The 25,060-nt window shown below is 37.7% G+C and overlaps 1 protein-coding gene across 2 annotated transcripts; it reads right to left on the bottom strand.

Annotated features, from left to right (window-relative positions):
* Positions 1-1,131: 1,131 nt before the first annotated feature.
* Positions 1,132-22,094, bottom strand: LOC311012725 (macrophage mannose receptor 1-like). Of its 2 annotated transcripts, none has more exons than XM_084008342.1 (31): positions 21,937-22,094; positions 20,272-20,628; positions 19,567-19,731; positions 18,906-19,061; positions 18,531-18,641; positions 16,933-17,070; positions 16,645-16,824; positions 15,549-15,703; positions 15,142-15,255; positions 14,539-14,654; positions 14,220-14,368; positions 13,929-14,128; positions 13,612-13,733; positions 13,383-13,455; positions 10,792-10,945; positions 10,075-10,113; positions 9,169-9,332; positions 8,991-9,052; positions 8,526-8,626; positions 8,239-8,381; positions 7,998-8,103; positions 6,882-7,009; positions 6,143-6,217; positions 5,948-6,050; positions 5,437-5,666; positions 4,848-5,013; positions 4,210-4,383; positions 3,986-4,102; positions 2,203-2,361; positions 1,978-2,004; positions 1,132-1,894 (listed from the first exon to the last, which is right to left on the bottom strand). In XM_084008342.1, the coding sequence occupies exons 1-31, from the start codon at positions 22,025-22,027 to the stop codon at positions 1,632-1,634; spliced, it is 4,338 nt and encodes a 1,445-aa protein (XP_083864468.1). In that variant the 5' UTR covers positions 22,028-22,094; the 3' UTR covers positions 1,132-1,631. The 2 variants fall into 2 exon arrangements, with proteins under 2 accessions (XP_083864468.1, XP_083864469.1); XM_084008343.1 differs by having other exon boundaries at positions 6,143-6,211.
* Positions 22,095-25,060: the final 2,966 nt, after the last annotated feature.

Genomic DNA, 25,060 nt, shown 5'->3' with positions numbered 1-25,060 from the left:
TCATTGTGCATGCTCGAGGAAAGTTTGGGTCCACGATTCCTTCACATTTAGTACTCTACTCTGTGCTTTTACACGGGCTGCTTCCAGTTGGTTTAGAAATCCACATGGAAGTGTTTTGAGCAAATTGCCCATAACTAAAAAGGCATTATGTGTGAAAATATTGGTGTGGGTGTTGAGTGATCCAGTATGTAAATTGATATTAATGACAATTTCTCAAATGAAAGCAACTCATAGTTAATTTAGCGAATGGAAGATGCATACTATCTTGAAGATATACACTTGATATCTTGGCTTGTTTGGAGGGGAAACGCCCACAAATTGGTGAACATAGCAGAGTATTAAGCAAACTAAAAAGTTAGATAGCTTTGTCTCCAAAACAGAGCTGAAGGCAGAGAGAATATTGGACTAGATGGCCAGTAGGCACAACTCCAAATTATTACATAAATCATACTCTCCATGATATGGAGGTGATGTATTAATGGTACTGTATGTCATTGTTGAGCTTGCTCTGAACATCAGAAGAAAACCAAATAACTCTTTTAACTGTAACCCGAGCAGCATCTTTGTAGATTTAGATGTCTCCACTCCCTCAAATAGTGTTATCATTATGCCAAGGTTATTTTACCAGCTCTCTCTCTCTTTTGAAAATTATATATGAATTCAAGAGATTGTTTAATGTTCATTATTTATTTTACATGTAAAACTTTGAAGAATAATCAGTATTTACCACCAGCAGATATAAATAAGGATGAAAAAAATACAAAGGATTTTAAAATACAAAATTTTTGTGAGAGGTTCATTCGATTAATCGATGAATTGATTGTCAGTCCTATATATTCAACTAAATCGATCTGCTAAAATAAAATATATAGAATGAATCGTTTTGGCTTCCCCAATAATCTATATAAATGCGTTTAATCGTATGAATCGTGATTCTTAATTATGATTAATGTTTTAATGTTTAAGACACTCTCTCCCCATCCAGCATGTAGTCTACTGAAAAATGTTAAAAATAACTGAGCAATGTTTAATTACATTTTTGTATTCAGCATAAAATATTTTGCAGGGCTACTTTTTTATAGAATAAATATGTTATTTATTCACCTTATAGAAGAATACAGATAGTCTCACTCGCATTATTTCATGTTTATTTCATGGATATAGAATTTTGGTTACAAGTTACTGAATCGAATCGTGGTTTACAGATTAGATTTGAAAAAAATCATCCTTGAATCGAATCGCCAACTACTGTATCGTATAGTTGAATCGAAACGCTGTGAAGCCAAAGATTCACACCCCTTATTTTTGTCTGTGGTGGGGTAAATGTGTAAACATTTGACAAAATGTTAATAAAAAAACTACCCCAGCATATTTTTTGCTCCAATTGTCTGCCAATACCCTTAATCAAAAAATAAATTCTCTGACCATTCATCCACACATTCCCTCTTACATTCAATTAATCAGTATATTCTTAGTTTCAATAAAATATACAGCATAAAATATACAATCAAACATAATTTGAAATGATTAAACATAGAGATTTGTATGTGAAATAAGACATCCTCTGCTCAAATTTTTTGTTCATTAAAGCAAGTTACACACACACACAGTAGCTTCTGCTGTTAGTAATATCACACATCTATAACAGGCCCAGTGTTCTCTTCCTCTGCATTTGCTACTAGTTTATTGGTGTCAACCAGATTAGGCTGGGACCGCTCATTGTTGAAGAAGAGTGGGTTGTCGAAGGTAGATAACTTCTCAGGGATAGGTAAGGGACGTCCAGACTTCTTGAAAAGAAACAAGGTGATGACTGCCCCTATGGCAATCACAGTAATGACCAGCACGATTGCCAAAATGGTGTGGCCACGGGTTTTAGGATCCACCACAGGGTTTACTGTACAGATGAACACATAGATGATAAGCCAGAAGAACAACATGTATTATTATGAATCAAAAGGATAAAGGGATGTAACTTACCAGTTGTCTGTGGCATGTTTGGTAATACTAGAAAGATAACAAACATGATTAACTTAAAACTCAAATTGTGTCATACCTGTATCATATCATTGACATTATACTGTAAATATCAAAAATCAAATTCTGAATATATTTTTCATAAAATGAGTTGGTTCAACACTATATATTACACATTTCTGTGAATGTAAAAATATAACTTTGAGTCAAATTTTACGATGATCTCACCTTTGGCTGTTTTGCAGATATATCCTTTCTCGTGCCACCGTTGCCCTGTGATCCAAACCCCAGCTCTAACTTGAACTGCTCCATAAGAGGCAGAAGTAGAGTCCATTTCCCTCCAGTTTGTGTAGTCCATGGCAGTTTTATCCAACCACAGCCACATTCCTTGGGACAAAAAATCCTTTAATTTCTCTTGTATCAGATAAAGCGTTTCTTTAATTTGATACTCAATATATTTTCTTTCAATGTAAATGGAAACAAGATTTTGTAACAATTACATTTTCCAAATGTGTTTGGACAACCTGATATTTTTCTATTTGATCTTTAATGTGTACTGGCCACAAAGCCACATTAATTAGCCACTTAAGGGCAACAGAACAAGCTGAAGACGTTGACATATTGTCGCCTCTATAAAGTTGTTTTCGGGAAAAAACTTTAGCATATAGTTGCCTAACAGGAAAAAAACAACTCTTTAGCTGCGTCACCCTGAAATTTCACTTAAAATGACCATTTATATATCAATCACTCACTGCGTGTCACCTCGAATTCTTAAAGAAAACTTTTTTTATTGCTTACCTCCAAGGAGAAAGAAGAATCCAAAATCGGCAGAAAATGGAGTAAATCCTTGATGAATCGAAGTAAATGAAGGCCAGGTTTAACAACAGCAAAACTATTGAAACATCTATTTACAAACTCTCACACAACTCATGTAGTGTAATCCAAGTCTCATTTATCCAGTCGTATGCTCAAGATTTCCCAAACTCCAAAATTGTGCTAATTAAAACACCAAGTTTTGGTTGGTTGGGGCAGTACTGAGCCAGTCTGGTCTAATTCCTAGGACGTTAAATACAAACGCTTAGCCACAGCCCTCAGTTCCCAATACTGACACACAAGGCATCCATGCCATCCTTTAGTGTCTGCATGCGACGCACAGGGCTTTCAAGTGACTACAACATTAAACTCATCCGTGTCATTATAAGATGCTCAGAGAAGCTGATCTGGGAGCTTTATGTATAAGTATAAAGAATGGAAAAAACGAGCACAGGACTTTCACCCAGGAAATATGGTTTTGTGTCCCATGTGAAAGTGTTGTTTGTCTTTGTGTTCACAACATTAAGTTTCCCTTTGCTTTACAATCAAAATATTTTTAACCAGGGGGTGCCGGATAGCTCAGTGGTAGAGTCGGTGCCCCATGTACTGAAGCTAAGTCCTCACTACAGCAGTGGCCACAAGGTTCAAATCCGAGATTTCTGTGTGTCACCCCTCTCTCCCTCCCCCCTTCACTCTTACACTGTCCTATCTAAATGAAGCCAAAAAGGCCAAAAACATTACTTTAAATATATGAATATATATATATATATATATATATATTTAACTCAAACCATGATCTTTTCCTAAGTGCAATTTGTGTGTGAGTTTATAAATGTTTGTTTGAATATAGTATTGCTGTTGTTAAACCTGGCCTCCGTTTACTTAATTTCATTAATGATTTACTCCGTTTTCGGCTTTTCCGTTCACTGTGGAGGCTGGCGAAGTTCTCTTCAAGAATTCAAGGTAAAACGTGGTGAGTAATTGATATACAAATGGTCATTTAAAGATTGAAGTATTCCTTTAATGCTCTATGTTCACCATTATGTTCACTACTAGAGCCTTTTCGCTCTAAATAGCTGGAAATAAGGTGGATTAAACGGGTGTGGGGGCCAGAAAATGAAAACAAGCTGCAGTAATTTTGTAAGCTCTTTGTTTCAGAGCCTCTGTTTTACAGAAAGATCAAACAATGACACTGTACCTTTGTGAGTTTTATACAAGCCGATCCAGAAAGAGTTCTGGCTGTCTTGAAATGTTAAAATATTGCTTTCAATAAATTGTTGCTCATAAGGACTTTCAATGCTGGCAAGATGTCCACCTTCACAAACAAACAAACAAAAAAACAAACAAAGGTCTTCAGTTGACGCTAAAAACACAGCTGATTGATTAAGAATGTGCATTTGATCAACCATAGAAAATACTTACCATGTCTCATACAGTTAGCAGATGCATGTGGCCACTCGACCCTTTCTGTGTTAAACAGGTAACAATAACCCCTATATGCTAGCCAGGTATTCACCTGGCTACTGTGTCTCATAGATGTTTCTGGGTCATCAGGGCAATAGCCTGGGAAAACACTTGACTCTGTTGGTGGCACATCTGTGAATGAAAGAGATGCCGTTGAAACTGGGATCAACAAATTACTGTATAGTACGTGCTTTCTAATTTAGTAGCATCTAATCTAAAATTGAAGAACAAGAGAGCTACGCCACGTTCTAAATCAGTGCAGGCAGGATTTAGGTTTGGGCGATTGTTTCTATTTTCATATTGTCCAATCATGGTTAATCAAGATAACCGCAAGGCGATGCAATGGCCAGGGGTCGGTGGCATGGCTCAGCATCTGACAGACTTTTAAGCTTTAAGCTTTTTGCAAGCAATCCAATTAAAGTTAAGTGAATACACATTTTGTAAAATAGCATGAACATTTTATTTAAAATATATAAACATCTATTTAATAGCAATGTCTTCTCTATTCAAGCAACAACTCTTTTCAAGCCTAGCAGGATGCACGTCATCGTTAACATTGACACACATGAATTTATTGAAATTTATATGAGCTGTACCTGTAGACGTCATGCAAATGCTGGTCATGTTTTCATTGCACTTTGCAGTCTTCCATTTTCCCTCCTGATTTATGAATACACAAGGTCGGTTTGTGGCTGGTTCCCATCTATCCCATTTGGGTAGGGCGATGCGCCACCCATCAATATATCTGAAATAGCCGCCAGTCTGAAAGCAAAGATTGATCAAACTCCATTCAGCATAACTCTTATCTAACATTTAATTTTTAGATTAATTTTACAAGGAAATCTGTAATCTGTTATTTAACAGAAATTGCCCTTTTCTTAGAATTAGCTAGTCTCCAACACTGCTGAAAAGTATTTTAAATATTTTAAATATTTCAATCTCGTGGATCTAATTAATCTGAATAAATAAGTATATTGATACTCATCTATTAGGAGTTTCTGCTACACCATGGAGAAACGCATAGAAAACATTTAGCTTCATAAAAAACATCAATAATATAAATGAGTTTTTTTATGTATGAGTTTTAATACATATTTGTATTTAAATAAATTGCACAAAATGTTAATAATTACAGAAGCCAATTTCTAAGGTAAGGATCTTTTTCTGAGAATTTCTTCTCCGTACCTCATTTTTGTTCATTCCAATCCACATAGGACCTTTGTTATTCAAAGCCAGCAGCTCAGCATAGGTCTGTGACCAATCATTCCTCAGGCTAGCCAGTTTGGCACCATCACGTTCACAGTTCTTTTTGGCTGCATCCCAGTTCATTTGTTGAGAAACAAACTTGATTGAGTCATTGAATATTTTGACATAGTCAGTAGATGGTGGTTTTGTTGAGTTTGGGAACGAAGCATCTGTTTAGGGTAAACAAAAATATATCAGAAACAAATTCATTCAGATTTTCCATTCATCTTTGAAGTCAGGGGCCAGGTTGTATAAAAGGGTAATTCATTTTAATTTTCCTGAAAAGAATGAAATCACTCACTCAAACTGTCCTGTTTGAGTAGGCCTGGGTTCAAAATGCACACATCAGAGTACCATGGCGATTATTTTATGTAAAAAAACCCACTGTAATATACTTTAGTTCTAGGCCAGAGGAAATGCATTCAAAAGAAACAGCTGAGGATAGGCTCACCAATATTTCGGAGACAGACATATCCATTGGTATCATTGCAGGACTTTTGAGTCCATTTCCCAATACCAATGATGGGATCGGTAGTCATCACAGCACATGATTTCTGATGAAACACGGCGATGGTGTGGTAAAGAGCAAACTATGTTTAAGAATTGAAGTAATATTGCATCTTACAGTGTGTGAAGAAAGTTTTACCTCATATGTTGAAGAATGAAACATGTCATAATCCATTTCGTACATAGAATATAATCTTTGAATTTGGGGCTGCCTCTGCAATGGCAAAATCAAGATGTCAGAAATATTAAGCCATACACCCAAAAATGTTTTATATAAACAAAACAGATGCATATAATTGATTGATTAATGAATAAAAAGTGCTGTGTATTTGAGGCTTAACCTCAGTTGTTTGGACCCTACGTTGAAGCAGTTACACTTCATGTTGAGTATAGTTTAAACATGTTAAATATATAATATGTAGCATTTTTCTTAAAAAATAATTTATAGACTTAAAGCTATGGTCTACATTCTGAAAATCAGTTGAGCCTTTGAGACAGATTTGAAAAAAGCATCCCGCCCCCCCAACCAAACCCCTCCCCTCAGTGTTCCACGATTCGATGAGGCGGGAGTGGGAGAGGGGGTGGAATGACGAGGAGCAAGGGAGACGAGGGAATTGGATGGAGGGTACGAGCCAATGGAAGACCATCGTAGACCATAGCTTTAAGCAAAAATAATCCCTTGTCATCATCACTATCACTCTTTCGATCTATCTATCTCAAAAGGGTTGTCAATCACACATTGGAGGACGGCGATACTGCAACAATAGAAAAGTCAAATTTTCATGAAAAATGGTAATTAGAAAAACGTTTTTTTTATTAGTGCAGTACATACCTCTTTTACTTAACATCAAATAAAAAAAATCACATTGTGCACTTACTACAAACCCCCAGTTGCTGTATCGCATTGGTCGCCCATCAGTCCAGAGAAATGAATTGTGATTTCTCTTATACAAACCAATCCACAGGTCTGTGGTAGGTGCCTCGACCAATTCAATAGTCAAAAGCGCTGAAAATGTAACACATATTCATTATATCATTGAACCATTTTTTTGTTCCCAAGTTAAAATAAATAACTAAATAAATCGTAATAAGCTAAATGATGATGCTTTTGATCTCTATCAGTGAATGGGTCTACTTTAAACTGCACAACAAAAGAAAGCAGAAAACATCTCCTGAATGGATACAGGCTTACATTTTGCAACTTACAATGGACAATGGTACCATCCATTGTTGTGAGGGTGGAGCGCTAATAATGGCCAAAGTAGTTAGTTTGCTCAGTAATTTGGCTCAAGCCAGTTTGGTCTGATTCACTATTTGTTGCAGCATGACAGCTGAAGTCTGCTAGCAGGGCTGATGGGCCATTGGCACTGCTGTAGTTTCGATGGTATATCAGGCACTGTGGCATTAGTTAGCGCTACCAACATTTCTAGATGTACCATATGTAAGTATAAATATAATGTTTATGCTTGCTGACAAATATTTTAAATAAAAATCTAGATGAATCCAGCTGAACTCTATGAAAAAACTTTAAATGTGTATAACCGTTCAGTGATGAAGTCCAGTGTCTCTGACTGCAATTAATGATTGATGATTATAATGATCATTGGTGGACAGTCATTATCTTTGGTCTCGACGATCAGGAAAGCCGATCAGATGATGCATCGATTCTGAATTTTAATTAGACACTGGTCATAATGTCAGGTGAAAATATTTCCCTTTAAGCATGATTTTAATTGTAATAAAATAGGCTTTACTCCTTTAAGTGACATCTGCTCCTAAGCGTTTTGCTCAGCAGGTTTTAAAATGCTTATTTTTAAGATTATTCTTTTTAACTGTTTGACTGATGAGAATTAGTTGGTCAACAATCTAAATGTTGGTTGATGGTAAATTGTACTTAAATTGTAAATAACATCCTTATTAAATATGCATGAGATGCACTTTTCTGGATCATGAAAATTATATGACGATAATGATGTTTTCTGGGAAAAACACACCTTGCACATGTCTGGATAGAATTGAAGCCAGATTTCCTCCAATTGCTTTACATTGTGCCTTTGCTCCATACCACGTTTCCTTCTGTTTATTATTGACGCTGTAACACTATAAAGGACAACACAAAAGAACAGTAGCTTATCGTTTTAATCAACAAGTATATCAGTGCATTTTCAGAGTGAAGGCCCATTTAATCTATCATCAGTATTATCAGCTAAACTGAACTGAAAAGTGACCTCTGACCTTTGTGTCAATTTGTTTCCAGTTTTGTGGACAGCCACCTTTTGGAACAACTATTGGTGCTATAGTGGCATTGGCAGGTGGTGAGCCACTGCGTTTACAAATGGACTTGTGCTCAGCCCCACAATTATAATCATGCCAGAACCCTGTAATCAAATACATTGATTAGCAAAAAATGCATTTTTACATTTATAATTGAATGTAATTCCATCAATTCTTTATCATATATTTATTTAATTAATTATACAAAAGTATGCCAGTGAAGATTAATACATGTTTAAGTTACTCACCTGTATATTGAGTCATGACAGCACAATTCTCATCATTGCGCAGAAAAACAGGTTGATCTTCATCCCACCTTTGAAACACCACTGGAGAACCATCCATCCACCTTTTTTTTGGAACATAAAATAAATCTGATTTTAAATATAGCATTTAAAATAAGAATTATGTCCAATTATAACAGTTGAATCTTAATGATTTAAAAAATAGATGATGTTTTCCTGTTATACAAAACATTTATTGAACCATGACCCAAAAAATTAGATGTATACCAAACTGACTGAATGTTGTATACCATACACCCCATACCCTAAACAAGGCCTATTTTAACTGTTCCAGTGAAATGAAATACAGCACAACACATTATTCACCTGCTCACATCATCTACATGCCATATAGTTTTGATACCTTTCTTTGCTTATTTTACTGACTTATTTTCTTTAATCCACTTTTTATAATTAAGTCATACTCACCCATATGTTTTATCAAGTTCTACGTTCAAGCCTATCCAGTAATTCCCATGGCTTCTATATAACTACACAGACATACAAAGGCACACAGTAAAGCAGTAGTTAAATCACAGTATGTCCTGAGCTTAAATGCCATGGTTAATGAGTAATGCGAGTAAGTAGAATAATTGCGACTCCTCACCTGTTTCCATAAAAAAACATTCTCTGCTTCACTGTTGATAGTTACTAAGTCACCATGCATCCGTTGGCAGGATTGACGAGCCTCTTCCATGGGCATTCCAAATCTGGTAATATAATACTGGGCCCCGTTCCATTCTAGCCACCCGTCTGAGGTCCTATTGTAGTCTGAAAACATGTCAGAAAAATGTTATGCATTACAGAATGTGTAGGCTCAGATTTCTGTTGCTTTTTTTCTGACTTTGGTGATCCCCTGACTTGTTTGCGAGTTCCACCAGCAGGTCAGATTTCCTGCTGGTCAAGTGAACTCTACTTCATTGGCACAGAACTTCCAGTTGATGTATCCTACTGACTTTAGGGATCCCTGAAGTGCCACCATGATGTTTACAATTGTGTCTTTTAGTTAAATATCTACCTCAAAGGCTATCATGAAATTAGGTGCAGATCTTCATGTCCCCCTGAGAATCAAAAGTAATAACTTCACTGGTGCCTTAACGTTTCATCCAGCACCACCATAAGTTCACAATTTTAATTTGTCCAATACAGTGACTAATGACCTGCAAAAAATAAGACATTTCCATCAGCCTCATCTGTACTTTGTGTTCAGTGCTAATAAGCAAATGTTAGCATGCTAATACGATGCTTAACTAAGATGACAAACATGGTAAACACTGCTAAATAGCAGCATGTTAGCATTGCCACCGTGGAAATGTTAGCTTTCTAATGTTGGCATATGAAGTGTGATGTTTAAATATATGAATATTTATACAAATATATATGAATTTGTAGCCAGTGTATCACACTAAATATTAAAGGAGGATTGACCCACAGAGAAGTAACAGCAGCAGCAAATATAAAGCTAAAAGCACAATACTTTGCATGTGGATGCATAGAAAAATGGCCCACTTACCAGGAGCAACAGGGGCTGGAGACGGCTTTGGAGTCGCTCCTGTAAGGACATAGAAGTGGAAGGAAATACTTTGAACCAGTGTTGTGCATGAACGAGTTCAAAAGAACGCCTTCATTGAACACGTTAATTTTTCTGTGAACTTTTAACTGAAGGCAACACATTTGTAAATAAAGAACTTGAACGTGAATTAGTTTAGATTGTGTGAAATCAAAGACGAATGTCAATGTTGAGGTCCAATTAAACGTTACAGATTTTTTTTTTCTCCTGATGAGTCGAGTGACACGACCTGCTCGCACTTTAGAAACAGCATGTCGTTATTAGGGGTGGGTGGATCGATCCAAATATCGATAGTATCTCTTCTATAAATTCAGCAAATCACTTGAATTTCTTCACAGAGTTTGTGTGAGCACAGCGTTTCTCTCAGTCCTCCTGCACAGCGCTCCTCTCCACCCCCCAGTCCGTCACTCACTAGGCCCCTCCCCCGCTGCCTATAAAAGGCAAAAATGTGAACATGTTATTGTTTCTAAACAAAAACATGGGAACAGGGCCCAAAAGGACACCTCAAGGGATAATTCCTTTAAGTTCTTTGTGAGCAAACAGCCAGGTTCAGTTGTAGTTTGCCCTGCAGTTGAACAGTTTTAGGCTAGAAGGGTAGGCATAGTGATTGAAGTCATAGTTTGAAAAACAAGTTCAGTTAGTGTACTCAGTGCAGTTTACCTAGACGGATCTGGCAGATCCAACTGAGATACATCTCACAGTGTACATCGTTCCAGGACCCACTGGAATGTCGTCGATCCATGCTGAATTGAGTACAAGATTCCGCATTGTTTTTATTGTTTGGCTCTCCATCACGCCAGTGTTGGAACTGCAGCTGTAAAAGAAAGCAAACACATAGTTTTTTAGAATTTTTGATTCTAGAATAATTGATTTTTGTAGGCCACTGGTTCCCAATAAAGCCAATCTGATTTTTCCTTTGGCTTTAGGATTATTGCAGAAAACAAGCTCTGCAGCAAACACAAGTTTATAATACTTGTCAAGCAATATTTTGACTTTATATTTTCTCTGCATGCCACCAGCAAATCTGTTAATGTACTACAAATTATATATCCATACATCCATTATATTTATTAAAAATTAGGGCCGGGACTTTAATTAAGATTAATTAATTACACAAAAATTAACGCGTTAAAAAATTGTACGCATTTTAATCGCACTTATTTTTGCACCGCGGAACGTTCCTCACTGGATGAGTTTCAGGCGGACCGATTACGCCTGGTTCACACCAGCTGCGGAAGTGGCGCGAATAGGCGCGGAGCGGAGCCCGCATCCTTTCGGCGCCCTTGTTAAGAGATAGTGTAATTCACACCAGATGCGGAGCGCCGCGCATAGGCCGTGAAGCGATCGTTTCGGTTTCTATTTTTTTCACACAAAGAAACACGAGACAATCTGGTCAATTTTCAAAATAAAAGCAATTTTCGAAATAATTAACAAATGCGATATTTGTGTATCTAAACTCGCACTGGGAAACAGGAAGAGAAAATAAATTGAATACATGTGAAGAGTAGATAAACAAATATGTGTATTTCAACTGTATATCTACACTACTACTGTCTACTACCATACACACTCTCTGTGTGTGTGTGTGTGTGTGTGTCTCTCTCTCTCTCTCTCTCTCTCTCTCTCTGAACGGATAAATAAAAGAAATGTACAAACTTCTTGGTTACAGAAACATGGCATATTTATTTTACGAGGTTATGATAAAAAAAATAGCTCTGAATGAACAACAGCTGAGCAGAAGCGCTTGTCGACCGTCGCGGAGAAATACGCGTCTGGGCGGCGCTGGAGGTGATGTTCGCCCAGGGCGTCATGAAACCTAGGCTACACTTGGCTACACTTAATGGCACAAATTGCACTGAAATAAACAATATTTTGTTGCTTAAGCTTATGTATTCAGTAGTGATGCACCGATGTGAAAATTGTGGCCGATACCGATAACCGATATTAATATTGCTGTTATGGCCGATACCGATATTTACCGATGTCGATATCTGTATAGAAAACACATTTTTATGATAATCAAATAAAGAGCCAAAACGCATTTTTTTTACTTTTGTGATTTATTTTCAGAAATGACTGATATTGGGCACCTTTACCTGTGTGCAAAATATGACTGTCATCAGATTTTCAGAAGAAAAAATTAATATTTATATAAAAATAAATTAATAAAATGGCTATGATATCACGTAAGGCAGGCAGGGCGACATCCGCAAAGTAACGACTCGGCTTGTTCTTCTAGGATTTCGGCAGTGTAGACGCTGTTAAGCGTATTACTGCCCTCCACAGGTCAGATTTAAATCTAAATTCTCACACACACTCACATCTAAGCCTACACACACGTCAAATACACGGATATGATTCACATCGGCCCTATTTTGACATCGGAACGATACCGATGTGTAAAAAAATTACCATATCGGCCGATATTATATCGGTGGCCGATATATCGTGCACCACTAGTATTCAGTCTTATTCAATGGTATACTAAAAATCCATGTGAAAAAAATTACTTCTCACTGTTCTCAGGTCAAATAGTTATATATTTGGGGGGGGGGTTTAGCTAAGGAGGTAGAGCAGATGGCTGGCAACCGCAACCGCAAGACACCTTACCCTAATTGCTCCTGACGAGTTGGCTGTCGCCCTGCGTGGTTGACTCCGCCGTCGGTGTGTGAATGTGTGTGTTAATGTCAGTCATTGTTGTAAAGCGCTTTGGAGAAAAGCGCTATATAAATGAGGCCATTTACCATTAAAAAATATTTATATGTGATTAAAATGCGATTAATTTCGATTAATTAATAACAAAGCCTCGAATTAATTAGATTAATTTTCTTAATCGAGTCCTGGCCCTACCTATTAAAAATAGAAAGATTTCATTGCTGTTTGCAATTGTGTTTTTTTTTTATTCTGTATTAATTTCACATATTCGTCAGCTGAGTCCAAGAAGAGAGCGAGCGAGGGATGAGCAGTCACACGCAGTTGGCGTGATGCTGTTTTGTAGTCTCTTTCAGCTACTTGTTAACAATCACCTTTTTGTAGGACACGTAAAACCTTCAAAAGTCACGATAGCGTACTTACTGACCTATTTCATATCTAAACAAAAACCCATTAAAAAATCCCATTGATATAAAAAAATGCTGACTCATTTCCAGATTTTTGACTCATTCCTGCAGTACTCTATTGTCCATTTAATTGAGAGTCCTAAAGTAACTACAATTTGACTCAACTGTTAAAGTTGGAAAAGGTTAACTCACTGGGGATCCATCGCTCCATACATAACCAGTCGCTGGGTCAGGAGCACTAAGTCCAATCCAAAAATCCCCATTGCTGTAATGGAAAGTTATAAAACCTGTTAGAAAAGGTTAAAGGAACAAACTTTCTCCTAATTTAACAGTTATCTGTAGAAGAAAGCTCCCATGCTAGCCAAAAATGTATATTCTGCTGCACCCAGTTTTGTAGTTTCTTAATGTTGTCATACTGTACCGGTCTGACAGCGATGTTTGATCTTCTTCGCTGTGGATGCTGAGCAGGTCTCCTCCGATGGCCCTGCAGTAATTTCTGGCCTCATACCAGGTCCTCCTGCTTGAGGATGACTGGTAAAACACCTTGACCAGAAGACAAAGAGGTTCAACATGGTTTGGTAGTCTGAGTTCACAACAAGCAAACAGTATACAGTATGTACTGTTACACATGAGGACCATTATCGTGGCCAACCAATATTGTGACAATCTCGTCACATTTCCCAAGCCTAAGTCTTTTTTGACCAAACCAAAATCTTTTTTTTTAACTTGTGGCTGTACCTTTGAGCAGAGTTTTCTTGATCCAATCAGTTTCCAGCCATCCGCACACAAAGCTGGGGTAAGAGTTGGCGGTGCAGGGGTTAAGACGGCCCCCTCTGCCATGTGTTTGCAGATGTATTTCTCCTTATTTGTGCAGGGCAGCACATTCCAGAGGCCAGCCAACACCCCAGTTGTCACGGCAACACAGCCTTGTTGGTTACCTTGCATTGTCAAGGGAGAAATTGTAAAATGTCAATTGTGAAGCTACCTCTTGAGACATTTTACAGATGGAGTTTAACATTTCCACCATACCTGGCATTTCAGCATTCCAGTGAGTAAACCTCACCGAGTCTGTGTTGGTCCACACAAACGTATCAATGTTTTTCTGATTTGAGAGACCTAACCAGAAGTATTTCTCTGGTCTCAACCCCACCAAGCTGACAAGGAAGGCATTATCCACCCTGGAAATATTTACACATTTAGGATTACAGGATTTCCATGTTTATAAATGTTGTACTGTAACAAAAATGTATATGATTATTTTCTGTTTAAATTCGGTTTGTAAATACCAATACAATCGAACTTCTAAGAGTGTTGCTTGTAAAATTTGTCATCAAAATAAATGCCTTACCCATTTGAAACATCAGCTAGGTAAGAATCTGAGCTCTTGCAGTCATCTTTGGCTCCATCAAAAGTTTTGGTCTGCATTCCCATAAAGTAGCAGTAAGAGCCATGTTTTCTCCAACCCTGGATAGTTGGAAAATAAGAAAGTGAAGAACATTTATTTTACGTTAATCATTTATCATAATTTGTGTTTTTGTGGTTAATCATTTTCAGAGAAGGAAATAACTTTCGCCATGTTTGTCTCATATATAACGTTTTAAACCTAAAACATTGAAATTAAACACACATATTTTAAAAATGTAAACCTGGATGCAGTATAAAGTATCATCAAGCTAAACATTTTATTTAATGCTGTATTCATACAAAACATATTAATTTGAAGGTGTGTTTCTATCAACCGATAAATGTAAATGTGTTGCCAATTTATTTTGTCTGTCCTGTCAAGCTGAGCATGTAGAGTACTATGAATTAATCAGAGCTAATACAAGCTTTGGGGGAGGATGGAGTTAGATGAAGTGCCTAGAAGTTAAGGCACCCAAGTTAGACTTTGGAGATTCTTTTATGAACAAGAGAATTTTTTTTTTAAATAGGAAAAAATAAGTTAACGCACAGTTTTGCAGCCTATATCCTGCCGCAATTCATCTCCGGTGGGTTTTGAGGAACTCATCTTCATACAAATGGAGCCATGTTTCTCCTCACACACACGGTCAGCCCAGTTCCCATTCTGCATCAAAAAAACATTACATATTCATGTGGATGTAGTGAAAGGTCCTGCATTTAGTGCACTAGTAAATCAAAGGAATCAAACAAAAACACTTAAGTCTTAAACCTGTACAAATGTAAAATACTCAATTAAACATAATAAAGTAAACTGATATGCAGTGGCAAAATTAGCCTTTTTGCTGCCTGATAAATCAAGTTAAAGCGCATTAGTTAATGCCACTTTCACAATTTTTTTTCAAATGTTCCATTATGTTCATTTGCTATAGTGCAACATACCCACAAGATGCACCTTACCTCTCCCCTGATGAGAACACAGTCCTTTATGTCAGTTGAGACAGTAGGTTTCCCAAATTCCCAGCTAGTGAAACTGACAGTAGAGTGGTCAATCCAATCGAAAAGCCCCTCTGTCTTCCTGTCATTCAGTCCAATCCAAAGCTCATCAGTAGATGCTAAAGATCACAGATGGAAGAAAATCATATTTCCATAAACTATTTGCAGTGAACTTAACATGTTACTTAATCCATCTGCACATGGTATTTGTTTGTTTTTATCCTCATGCCCTTCTTGACTGCTTTATTCATTATTCCCATTCACTGACTCAATCTTCATTTTTTTGACTACCAGCTGGATTGTAATCTTCTAATTTAACATAAAAAAGTGTATATGTAGGGTTTTCTGCAGCATATTATACCAGAGGCAAGCTTCATTACCTAAATTACGGACCACCTCCGCCAACATCTTTGCTAAGAAATAATGCCAATCTTCCCATTTCTGCAAAGCCTTTATTAAATAATGGCTAGATTTGCTTTTGAAAATTATATAGAATGCCTTGCCCCTGCACAAGTCCCCTACGCCCCATGGTGATTTCTTAGTACTTACTTATTACTTAATTAGTGGCATTGCAACCTGGGATTCAAATAGTTTTTTATTTGGATTTTATGTAATGGGCCTATACAAAATAATGAAAAGTGAAATGGAAATAGATGTTCCACAAAGTGGTCCATGAATATGTATTCAATGCCTCTGCTGTGAAGCCCCGAAATGAGATCTAGAGCTACCAATTACTTTCAGATGTGACATAATTAGTGAAATGAAGTCCACCTGTGTGCAATGTTTGTGTCACATGATCTATCAAAGCACCATTAAATCCATTATTATGAAATGAAAATCATTTCACACCAAAGGACCAATACTCAAGGCAGGCAAGGAGGACATTTATCAGAGTAGATAATTGAGTAGATGTGTGCATTCCCTTTGAGGTAGTTAATGAGAGCAGAGCATCACAATGCCAGGAAAACATGCCAGGAGAAATGCCTGAGGGCTTAATGGGGTGTTCTTTTTTGTAAGGATGTACTCCTTAAAGATGAACTTGTGTTTTATTTTCACCTACCATAACCAAGTTGAGAGATGACAAAGCTTTGGTCTTCCACATTACGGATGCTGACTAGGTCCCCACCTTCATCACGACACTCTCTCTGAGCATTAGACCATGTTTTCTGAGTGCGATTAAGGTGGAAGCAGTGGCCATTGTAGGGAATCCAACGGTCTGAACAAAACCCTGTCTCAGCAGCTGATCATGGAAAAAAGAACAAAGAAATATGTATATGGAGTGACAGAATGTAGCTATACTATTCTGAGGGGATGTGTAGAGTAGAATAAGGTACATCTGTTTCTTTACCTTGTGTAGGTCGTTCATCAGCCACCTTACTGCTGCATATGTACCCAAATTTCTTGCTGCAAGGTGAACTTTGCCAGGAGTACTGTACAGCGGCGTCAACAATTGCACAGATGTGTCCGGGATTAGGAAGTGGATGTCCTGAAACAAGATAATGGTTACACTTGACATTGTTTTGCAAAAAGCCTTATATATCTCTTATAATTCTCCACAAATTGTCATATTTACTCTCCAGTTTTTGTAGGGATTGTATAGACGAGATAATATTAAAATGTAAAAGTTAGTTTGTGAGCTTTAAAGGTGTTGGAAGTCAAATCTTCTCACCTTTAAAGCTAGCCACAGTGTATATTACAGACAAAAATTACTGCGGTATCAATCTTTTTATCTAACTCCTGGCAAGGAAGCGAATCAGTGATTTTCCTGCCATCTATCTAACTATACTTTTGACACAGGTTGTACTCACATCCACTTACTAGCATTCACACTACTGGTAAAAACAGGTTGTTCCATAATTCACACATACATATATAAATATTTGACTGCTACAGATTAAGGTACAAGGGTGGGAAAAAGGTTCCACTTCATCACTGGATTGTATTTTGTTTAAATATAAAAAATGAAACAAAGTATTAATATGGCCGTCCTATTTTTGAAGAAAAGGCAGAAAACGACATACCCAAAGTAAAATGGTTACTGTTTTTGAACCCCTATGACTACAGGCACAAAGCTGAGCATTCCTGAAAGATAACCCTTTGAATTTTCTTGAAGTGTTACTGACACTGAGTTACTGCAGCTCAAACATAGTGGAAATTGCAATTTTTTGCCTCGCCTAAATTATTTTTCTTTTTGAATGAAACAAGTTAGCTGTGGCTCTTATATTTAGGCCTAAAAGTTGAATGAAGCCACAGCCACAAGCCTGACCAACAACTGGTAGAAAGTAGATAAAAAGACACCCAAAAATGAGCTTTGCAAGTGCAGTGTTGTAGGGCAATGTCAGACGGAGCTGCCAGTGAAGCACTGGCTCTCTTGATGGACAGATTGTTCAGCCAATTCGGATTGCAGAATCGTGGAAGGGGGCTTGTTTTGTCGCCAAGAAGCCGCCATACACGGAAATAGCAAAGCTGTGTTGTTCGCCCGTCATCGAAGAGCGATAACTAGCTATAAACAATCTTTTATTCAGAAACTCACAACGTCAACACATGGCGTGTTATGGATGACTACCGGAGTTAGCGTGCTCGTGGGACTAAACGAAGTGGCTACTTTTGTTCGTTGGACTCTTACCTTTCTCTGGATATAAGGATTAGCATGCTACATGTTGTTTTTGGACTTCCAGACAGCTCGAAAGGTAGGGAACGTTTGGCTTGTTGTTGTTATTTTTCTGTGCACTCCTTGCACACATGCTGTGTTTGCTTTTGATGTGTTTTCCGTGAGCCTAAAACGGCTTACTTTGTTCGATTCGCGAGACTCGTAGCTTTCAAATGATGTGTAATATGATGCAGACGCATTTAAAATAATATGCGATTAAACGGAATGAATGCGAAACCAGTGCAAAACGGCCCGACCTCGGGCCTGACTAAAGATCAGTGGAGAAAATAAACTACCTGAGTCCCAATTCATATAGCGGTAAGGCATCCCATTAGACCATTTCCAGCCGTGTTCTGGATCCATGATCAGCCCAGTCCAGAGCGTACTGCTCCCTGTACCTAGTAGTGCTGGGGGAATGGGAAAACAAAAAAGACAAAATAAGTCTTTCCCCCAAGTCATTAATTGGTAAGTCTCAAAGCTCTTGATTATTTTGAAAAAACAATAGTCACCATGTAAACATACAGATGCATTTAAGAAAAATAATCTTTTTGATAAAAAGTGCTATAATAAATCCAACCCATTTATGGAAAACCAAATAGCACGTCATTATTGAATGTGCACAAATACATTATCCTTAATCAACACATTCAGTAGGGTCAGGATCCCCTTACCTGTGACGTAAGCCTGCTCGTGATTATCATTGATGCTGAGCAGGGAGGCACCCTGCTCTTTGCAGCTGGTTTCAGCCTGAGACCAAGTCAGAGCTGACTGTGTGTTGAGCTGATAATACACTCCTGTTGATGGATGTACAGTCCAGTCTTCTTTGGCTGTGAATGTATACACAAAGTATGGATATGGTATGTTGGCTACAAAGTATAAAACTTCTACCTGTTATCTAAAGTTGCATATGTTTGTCTTCGTAGTTGTAGGCCCTAAATCTAATGATGCCTGTAGGTACTGTGAAAAATAATAACACCATACACCTCCAGACAGCATTGCCAACAACTTTTTCAAAAATAGCAACTTGTATCTTGATTCCTCCCTTGAAGATCAATATGTCTCAGTGAATTTGCTCTCATGTGGCTGTGGCTCTCTGGTCTGGATGTGTTCAGTGGAGAGCAGTTACACACTCAGTTGACCAAACATCAGCCGGAACTTATGTCAGTTTACAAAAGTGACTTCAATCCAGTGTCTGGATCCTCTCTATTGATGACACTTCAGTTTCACTGTCTATATACAACAGCCTTCATAAAAGGCACTGGAAAAGTACATTCAGATGCATATTCATACGATGATAGCAGCTTACCCATACATTTCACAGGTAGTACTCACAAGTAACTGGGCAGTAGCCCCAGCGTTCACTTTGAAATTTTGTTTCAATCGCACACCAAAGATTCGGTGCTTCGAACTTAGTGCATTCTGAGTACCACTTGTCTTTGTACTTGAAAGGAAACATGCATGGTTGTCCAGCTGCATTCCCACCAATGGTATAATATTCTAAAAGGTGATGAGAGCAAAGCAAAGGTTAGTTTCAGAACATTTGAGTGAATTTCTTCAAATTTGGCCACCCACAACCTTAGCGTTAAATGGTTAAATGTGACTGTGACATCACAAAGCTCATTTTTTGGCATTAATTCAAAAAAAAATATGACAATCATGACAATTTCACATCAATGTCTAAGAAGATAACATAATAATCACATTTGGACAAATATGGATGTAAACTGCAACATAACTGGTTGGTGAAGGTGCTAGATGGATTCCTGCTAAATTCTATTCAGGTGCTAAATGGTCTGTTTTATCTCCACAACAATTAAAATTGATATTTATAAAGAATTATGACTCAATGGCATATGTTAATGCTAATAGTCGTGTATGAGCTGCTGTTTACCATTTTGACCTTCTGTTGGAAAAATAATTGGCTAATTTTTAACCTCATCATCTCACTAAAAACATTATCTCTGAATTCAATGAAAAAGGTTATGACTTAGTGTGGATGTTGCAAGTCCCTGAAAACAACACTGTTTTATACTGTACCTCTGTAGGTTCTTGCACAAGCCCCGTTGGACGTCCCTGAAATTGTGAGGTGGTTATTGGGTCCTATTGTTCTGGAGAGAGATGCCGTGTTATCTGCAGTGAGTTCAATGTAAAGCTCTAGGTCTTTGAGGGCGAGCACTGTTCCGTTCTTGCATTCCCACTTCTGGAGGTCGCTGTTTTCGTCACATTCGTAGAGGCCAATTTCACTCCCCACGCTTTTCCCCTGGACTCCCAGGCACTTCTTTTTCCCCTGAACCAAAAGTCGTTCACCAGTTGTCCAGCGTAGACTCAAGCATAAGTCGCGGTCTTTAATCAAGCAAAAACCAGTGTCCTTGTTTGTCAGTGCAAATGGTGAATCTGTTGAGAAAAAAAAACACACACACTTTTGAATGATTACTGCATAAGAAATTACTGGTGACCCTGAATAGGCAACTATTTGACAGTATCGATCTAAGGAGACTGATTTGCCAATCACAAAAATGTGGTAATAAAACATTGTTCATATCGCAACATGGCCATTTAAAAATCAAAGAATAATGAAACAGTTGTTTGCAACTTGCGTCTCTCTCTCTCGCTCTCTCTCTCTCTCTCTCTCTCTCTCTCTCTCTCTCTCTCTCTCTCCAGTTGACTGTCCCTTCAAGGCAGTGTAAATACACACACACTCACACATACACGTACACACCCTACAGGCAACAATCAGTGCTGTTCTTTCTTCTAAAACAATCGTTATGCCATAGTCAAATGTATCTCAACTTTGGTGATACTATTTTTTATTTGACACATTGAGCTTAGACAAGGTGTTATCAATGAACACGAAAAAAAGACAGATTCAATGATCAGACGACCATCGGCAGAACTTGACCAATCAAATTGGACTATGTAAATTCTTGGTGTCGGTGATGCAATTATTCGAACAAATGTTTGCTCTGTCTATCGCTGTAGTTGTTTCAGCTGTGTGTAATTCCATTTCATAGTATTTTGACATCCTGTGTCTTCAAAATATGGTTACAAAAAGGAAAACCACAATCACATTGATATTGAACTGTAACATATACAAGATTTTATTTGAAACAGCTGGCAATCGCTTGCCAGCTGTTTCATTTTGTTGTCAAGCGATGTCGATAAAAACAAATGCAAATTATGCGCGTTTCCATTGACAGGTTTGGAGTGAATACACTTGGCTACAGCGTATTTTTGTTTTGAATGAGGGGCTATAGGCAATGCATGGGTTGTAATCTGCTAGTAAACAGGGTACAAGAAGTAAAGGTTGCAAACCAGAAACAAAACAAGTTGGCTTGTCGTCAGCAATTTGTTGCAATTTGGAAAATTTTAAGTGTTCTTTCAAGTCAGCTAATGTTGGCCATGTTTCATGATGTCCAGAGACGAAGTCAAACATTTGCATGTTATAAGAATGTCCGAAAAAGCTGATCAGTCTTGAGTTAAATGTTCCCCAAGTCAGAAATTATTCAGTAAAGGTGTTTTCATAATAAATTCATCGCAAACTATCTTTTTGCAGAGCGATTGTAAAACCTTTTTTTTCACAATTGAGGAAGTTTTCTAATGCTTCAAAATATGGCTACTGACACATGGTAAAGGACACAACAGCCTCACATGCACATCTACACAACCTCACAAAATAAAACATTAAAAGTTGGAATACTTTACCATCCGAGGCCAAGCATTGTAATGTTTGGATGAAGAGCACAAAGGCTGTACAAGTTATCTTCATTGTTACTATTCTTCTGAGATGTCTCATCGCTGAAGATTTTATCCATGCATTTCTCACAGAGGATTTTAGAGTAGTGTGAATGATTGTCGAAAGTCGATCTTGATAGCACTGACGCATCCTGTCTCGTCATGTCGTCATGACTTTTTTTCCTTTTTTTGGGGGGGGTTCTAGTCTTTCAACATTTAACTTTTGACTTATACCCCTAATTTAACCGTAACCAGATGCGGATATTTGCACATTTGGCCGTTTCATTGTCATACACATTCTCAGAACTTATTAGTACTTGATTGTGTAATTTTTGCCGTTGCATAATACACAACAGACTGTGAGAAACAAGAAGTGCTAGTATCATGCTCCTGGAATTGACCTTTTAAGTGTGTACCAAACACATGAACCATTTCTGATTTTTGTTTGTGATGGTTATCATTGATCTCTACATACATTACAAGTCATTAAAGTAATCAAGAATATTCCACAGTTGAATTTATGTTACAATCAACAGGACTGGGATTTTTGACATTAAAGAGAGGAAGCAGATGTGATAGAAATTGCGGTTGGAGCAGCCAGGAATGAATCACTCGGGTTATAGAGAACATTACGGTTGGCCGTTTTATTTCGCCCATTTCAACTTGACTGATGAAACTATTGTGTAACATTCACGTCAAGGAAGCTATTATAATGCTGATTTTCTGTTTTCTTTATGTCTGTAAACTGATGCTTGGAATGGTATCTTTGATAATGCCTACAGTGTAGAATAATTATTGTCTCATACCACTTAATGTGATCCCATACCTACATTCACTTACTTCCACAGTCAAAGCCAAGACATTCAGTTTAATTGGAATTTCTTAATTGGTTGTAGGTAGGATTGTCAGTTTTGGATAATTTTGCTTTTGATAGCCGACATCCAATAGCTAAAAATGTGTACAAAAAATGCCACTTTTTGTACAAATGTAAATAAAAGCTGAGAGATATTTTTGTCTACAATGATGCCTCTTGTACAGCATCTTATTATCTTCTGGGAGACGCCTGTCATTTCCTTTCCTTCTATTCTGCTCCTGTAATGTGGTAAATATATTTTATTTTCTGTGGGCTGAGGTGTGGGTGCCAAGGAGCTCTTGAGGTGTTGCTTGTTTGATCAACTCAATTTGTAAATGTATAGACTATAAATTGACCCCTAGAATGATAGGTGTTAACTGCCCAAAATGTTCTTGGTAGTTAATTCGATTAACGGTTTTGTCATCCCTAGCTTGAAGTGTGAATGTCAGCGTGAATGTCTCTACTGACCAACTAGAGCCGATGCTACTTAGCGGGAAGCCAAAGGCAGTACATGGCACCCAAAGTTGCTAATATACTAGACTGAGTGCGATAATTTCTGCAACTTTCAAAAAACCTTCACTTGCCTAATCCTACCCACAAACAAATTACAATGTCCCCCCAAGGGCTAAGACATACATACATGTCTTCAATGTTAAAGTCTGGCACCGAAGACCACCCAAACACGTCCTACGTTTTCTGTGTCGGAGAAATCTGGAACACTTCCTGGACTGGCAAAACCATTTAGTAGTATATGAACCTAATTTCTAAGATACAGGGTTGCATACCCCTAAACCGTGCTAGCAGTAGTCGATGAGCAGCCAGTTTTTATGGTACTTCTGTAAACCTCCACTGGCAAGTGGACAGGACGTGGTCATGGCTGCTGCCTTTGCATGCAAGTGCAGGGTCAGCTGAACAACTCTAGGCTGTCGAGAATCAGGGCAGAGTAGCTAAGGGAGTAACTGCTGCAAGTCTGTCCTCATTGGCCCACATCCTTAAGTCTCAGCTTGCAGAAGCAGCGGAGGAAGTAGGCTCACATGCATGGCCGTTAGGGAGTGAAAGCGTTCGATTAAAACACAGATTTTATGTTGAAATACTAACTTAAAGAGATTCTTAATGCACTAAATGACCATTTTATGTAAGTAACTCACCCTGTGTTACCTTGACTCCTTGAAGAAAATGTTTTCCTCCACAGCAAACAGATCTTGATGAACAGCAAAACTACACAAAAACATCTGTTTACAAACTCACAGAACTTGTGCAGTATAATACTGCTCATTAATCCAGTCATATGCTCAGTACCTCCAAAACACATGCATCTTCATGCTATTTAAATTCCAGCTTGCACAGGCACTACTCATTCATGCGAGTCTGAAGCGTTTTAAATGGTAATGTTTTATCAAAGATGTTTGTGTGGTTGGCAAGTGGATGAATGACACTGGGCTTGAACTGTATGAGTTGTGTAAGAATTTTTAAAAGGATGTTTTGACATTAAACATAGCCAACACTTCAATACCTTAAGATTTCTCTTTCTTTTTTGATTTTCTGTTCACCAAGGAGAGATTTTCCCCCCCAAGAATTCAATGGAACACATGGTGATTAACTGATATACAAATGTGGGTGATCTGCACACCACTCCTGTTAGAAGGATTTTATTGCTGTCTAATGTTTTGAGCTCCAGGTTCCCCCTCAGAGAACACTATCGATATCTTCCAGGCAAGATTCTCTGAAAATGTGCTCTACCATCCCAATATTTAAACAATGCTGTTTTTTTAACTGGTCTATGGTTTATCTATGGTACATTGTGATAATGAATGTGTAATGTGGACTGAAGTGGACACACATATCTGAATACCCACTAAAATAAAATTATTTCTGTACTGTAAACGATAAATGCATAATTCTGATGAGTTAATAAGTAATAAGGTCAGACGGTATGATTTGACCAAATTAATAACAAAGAAAATGTGATGTGTTCCTTTGAAAAAACAATGTTATGTTCAAAGAGGAAGTGGCTTCTGTGAATCTGAGAAGTGAGCTGTGAGAACACTTGTTGTGAAAGAGGTCAAAAAATAAACAGGTGAGATGTGCTGGTAAAAATTGCTTAGTAGACAAAGCAATTGGGCAACATCGAAATCGTTGTGTGTGTTTCAGCACAATTTGGCCAAAACATTTCCTCTGAAGAATCTTTGTCCTCCTCCTAATACATCCATCTTCCTCTTTTGTCCAAACTGAATAATGGAC

The sequence above is a fragment of the Eutrigla gurnardus genome (genome assembly GCF_963514095.1).
Source record: "Eutrigla gurnardus genome assembly, chromosome: 4".
NCBI lineage: Eukaryota > Metazoa > Chordata > Actinopteri > Perciformes > Triglidae > Eutrigla > Eutrigla gurnardus.
This window is presented reverse-complemented; position numbering and strand designations above follow the sequence as displayed.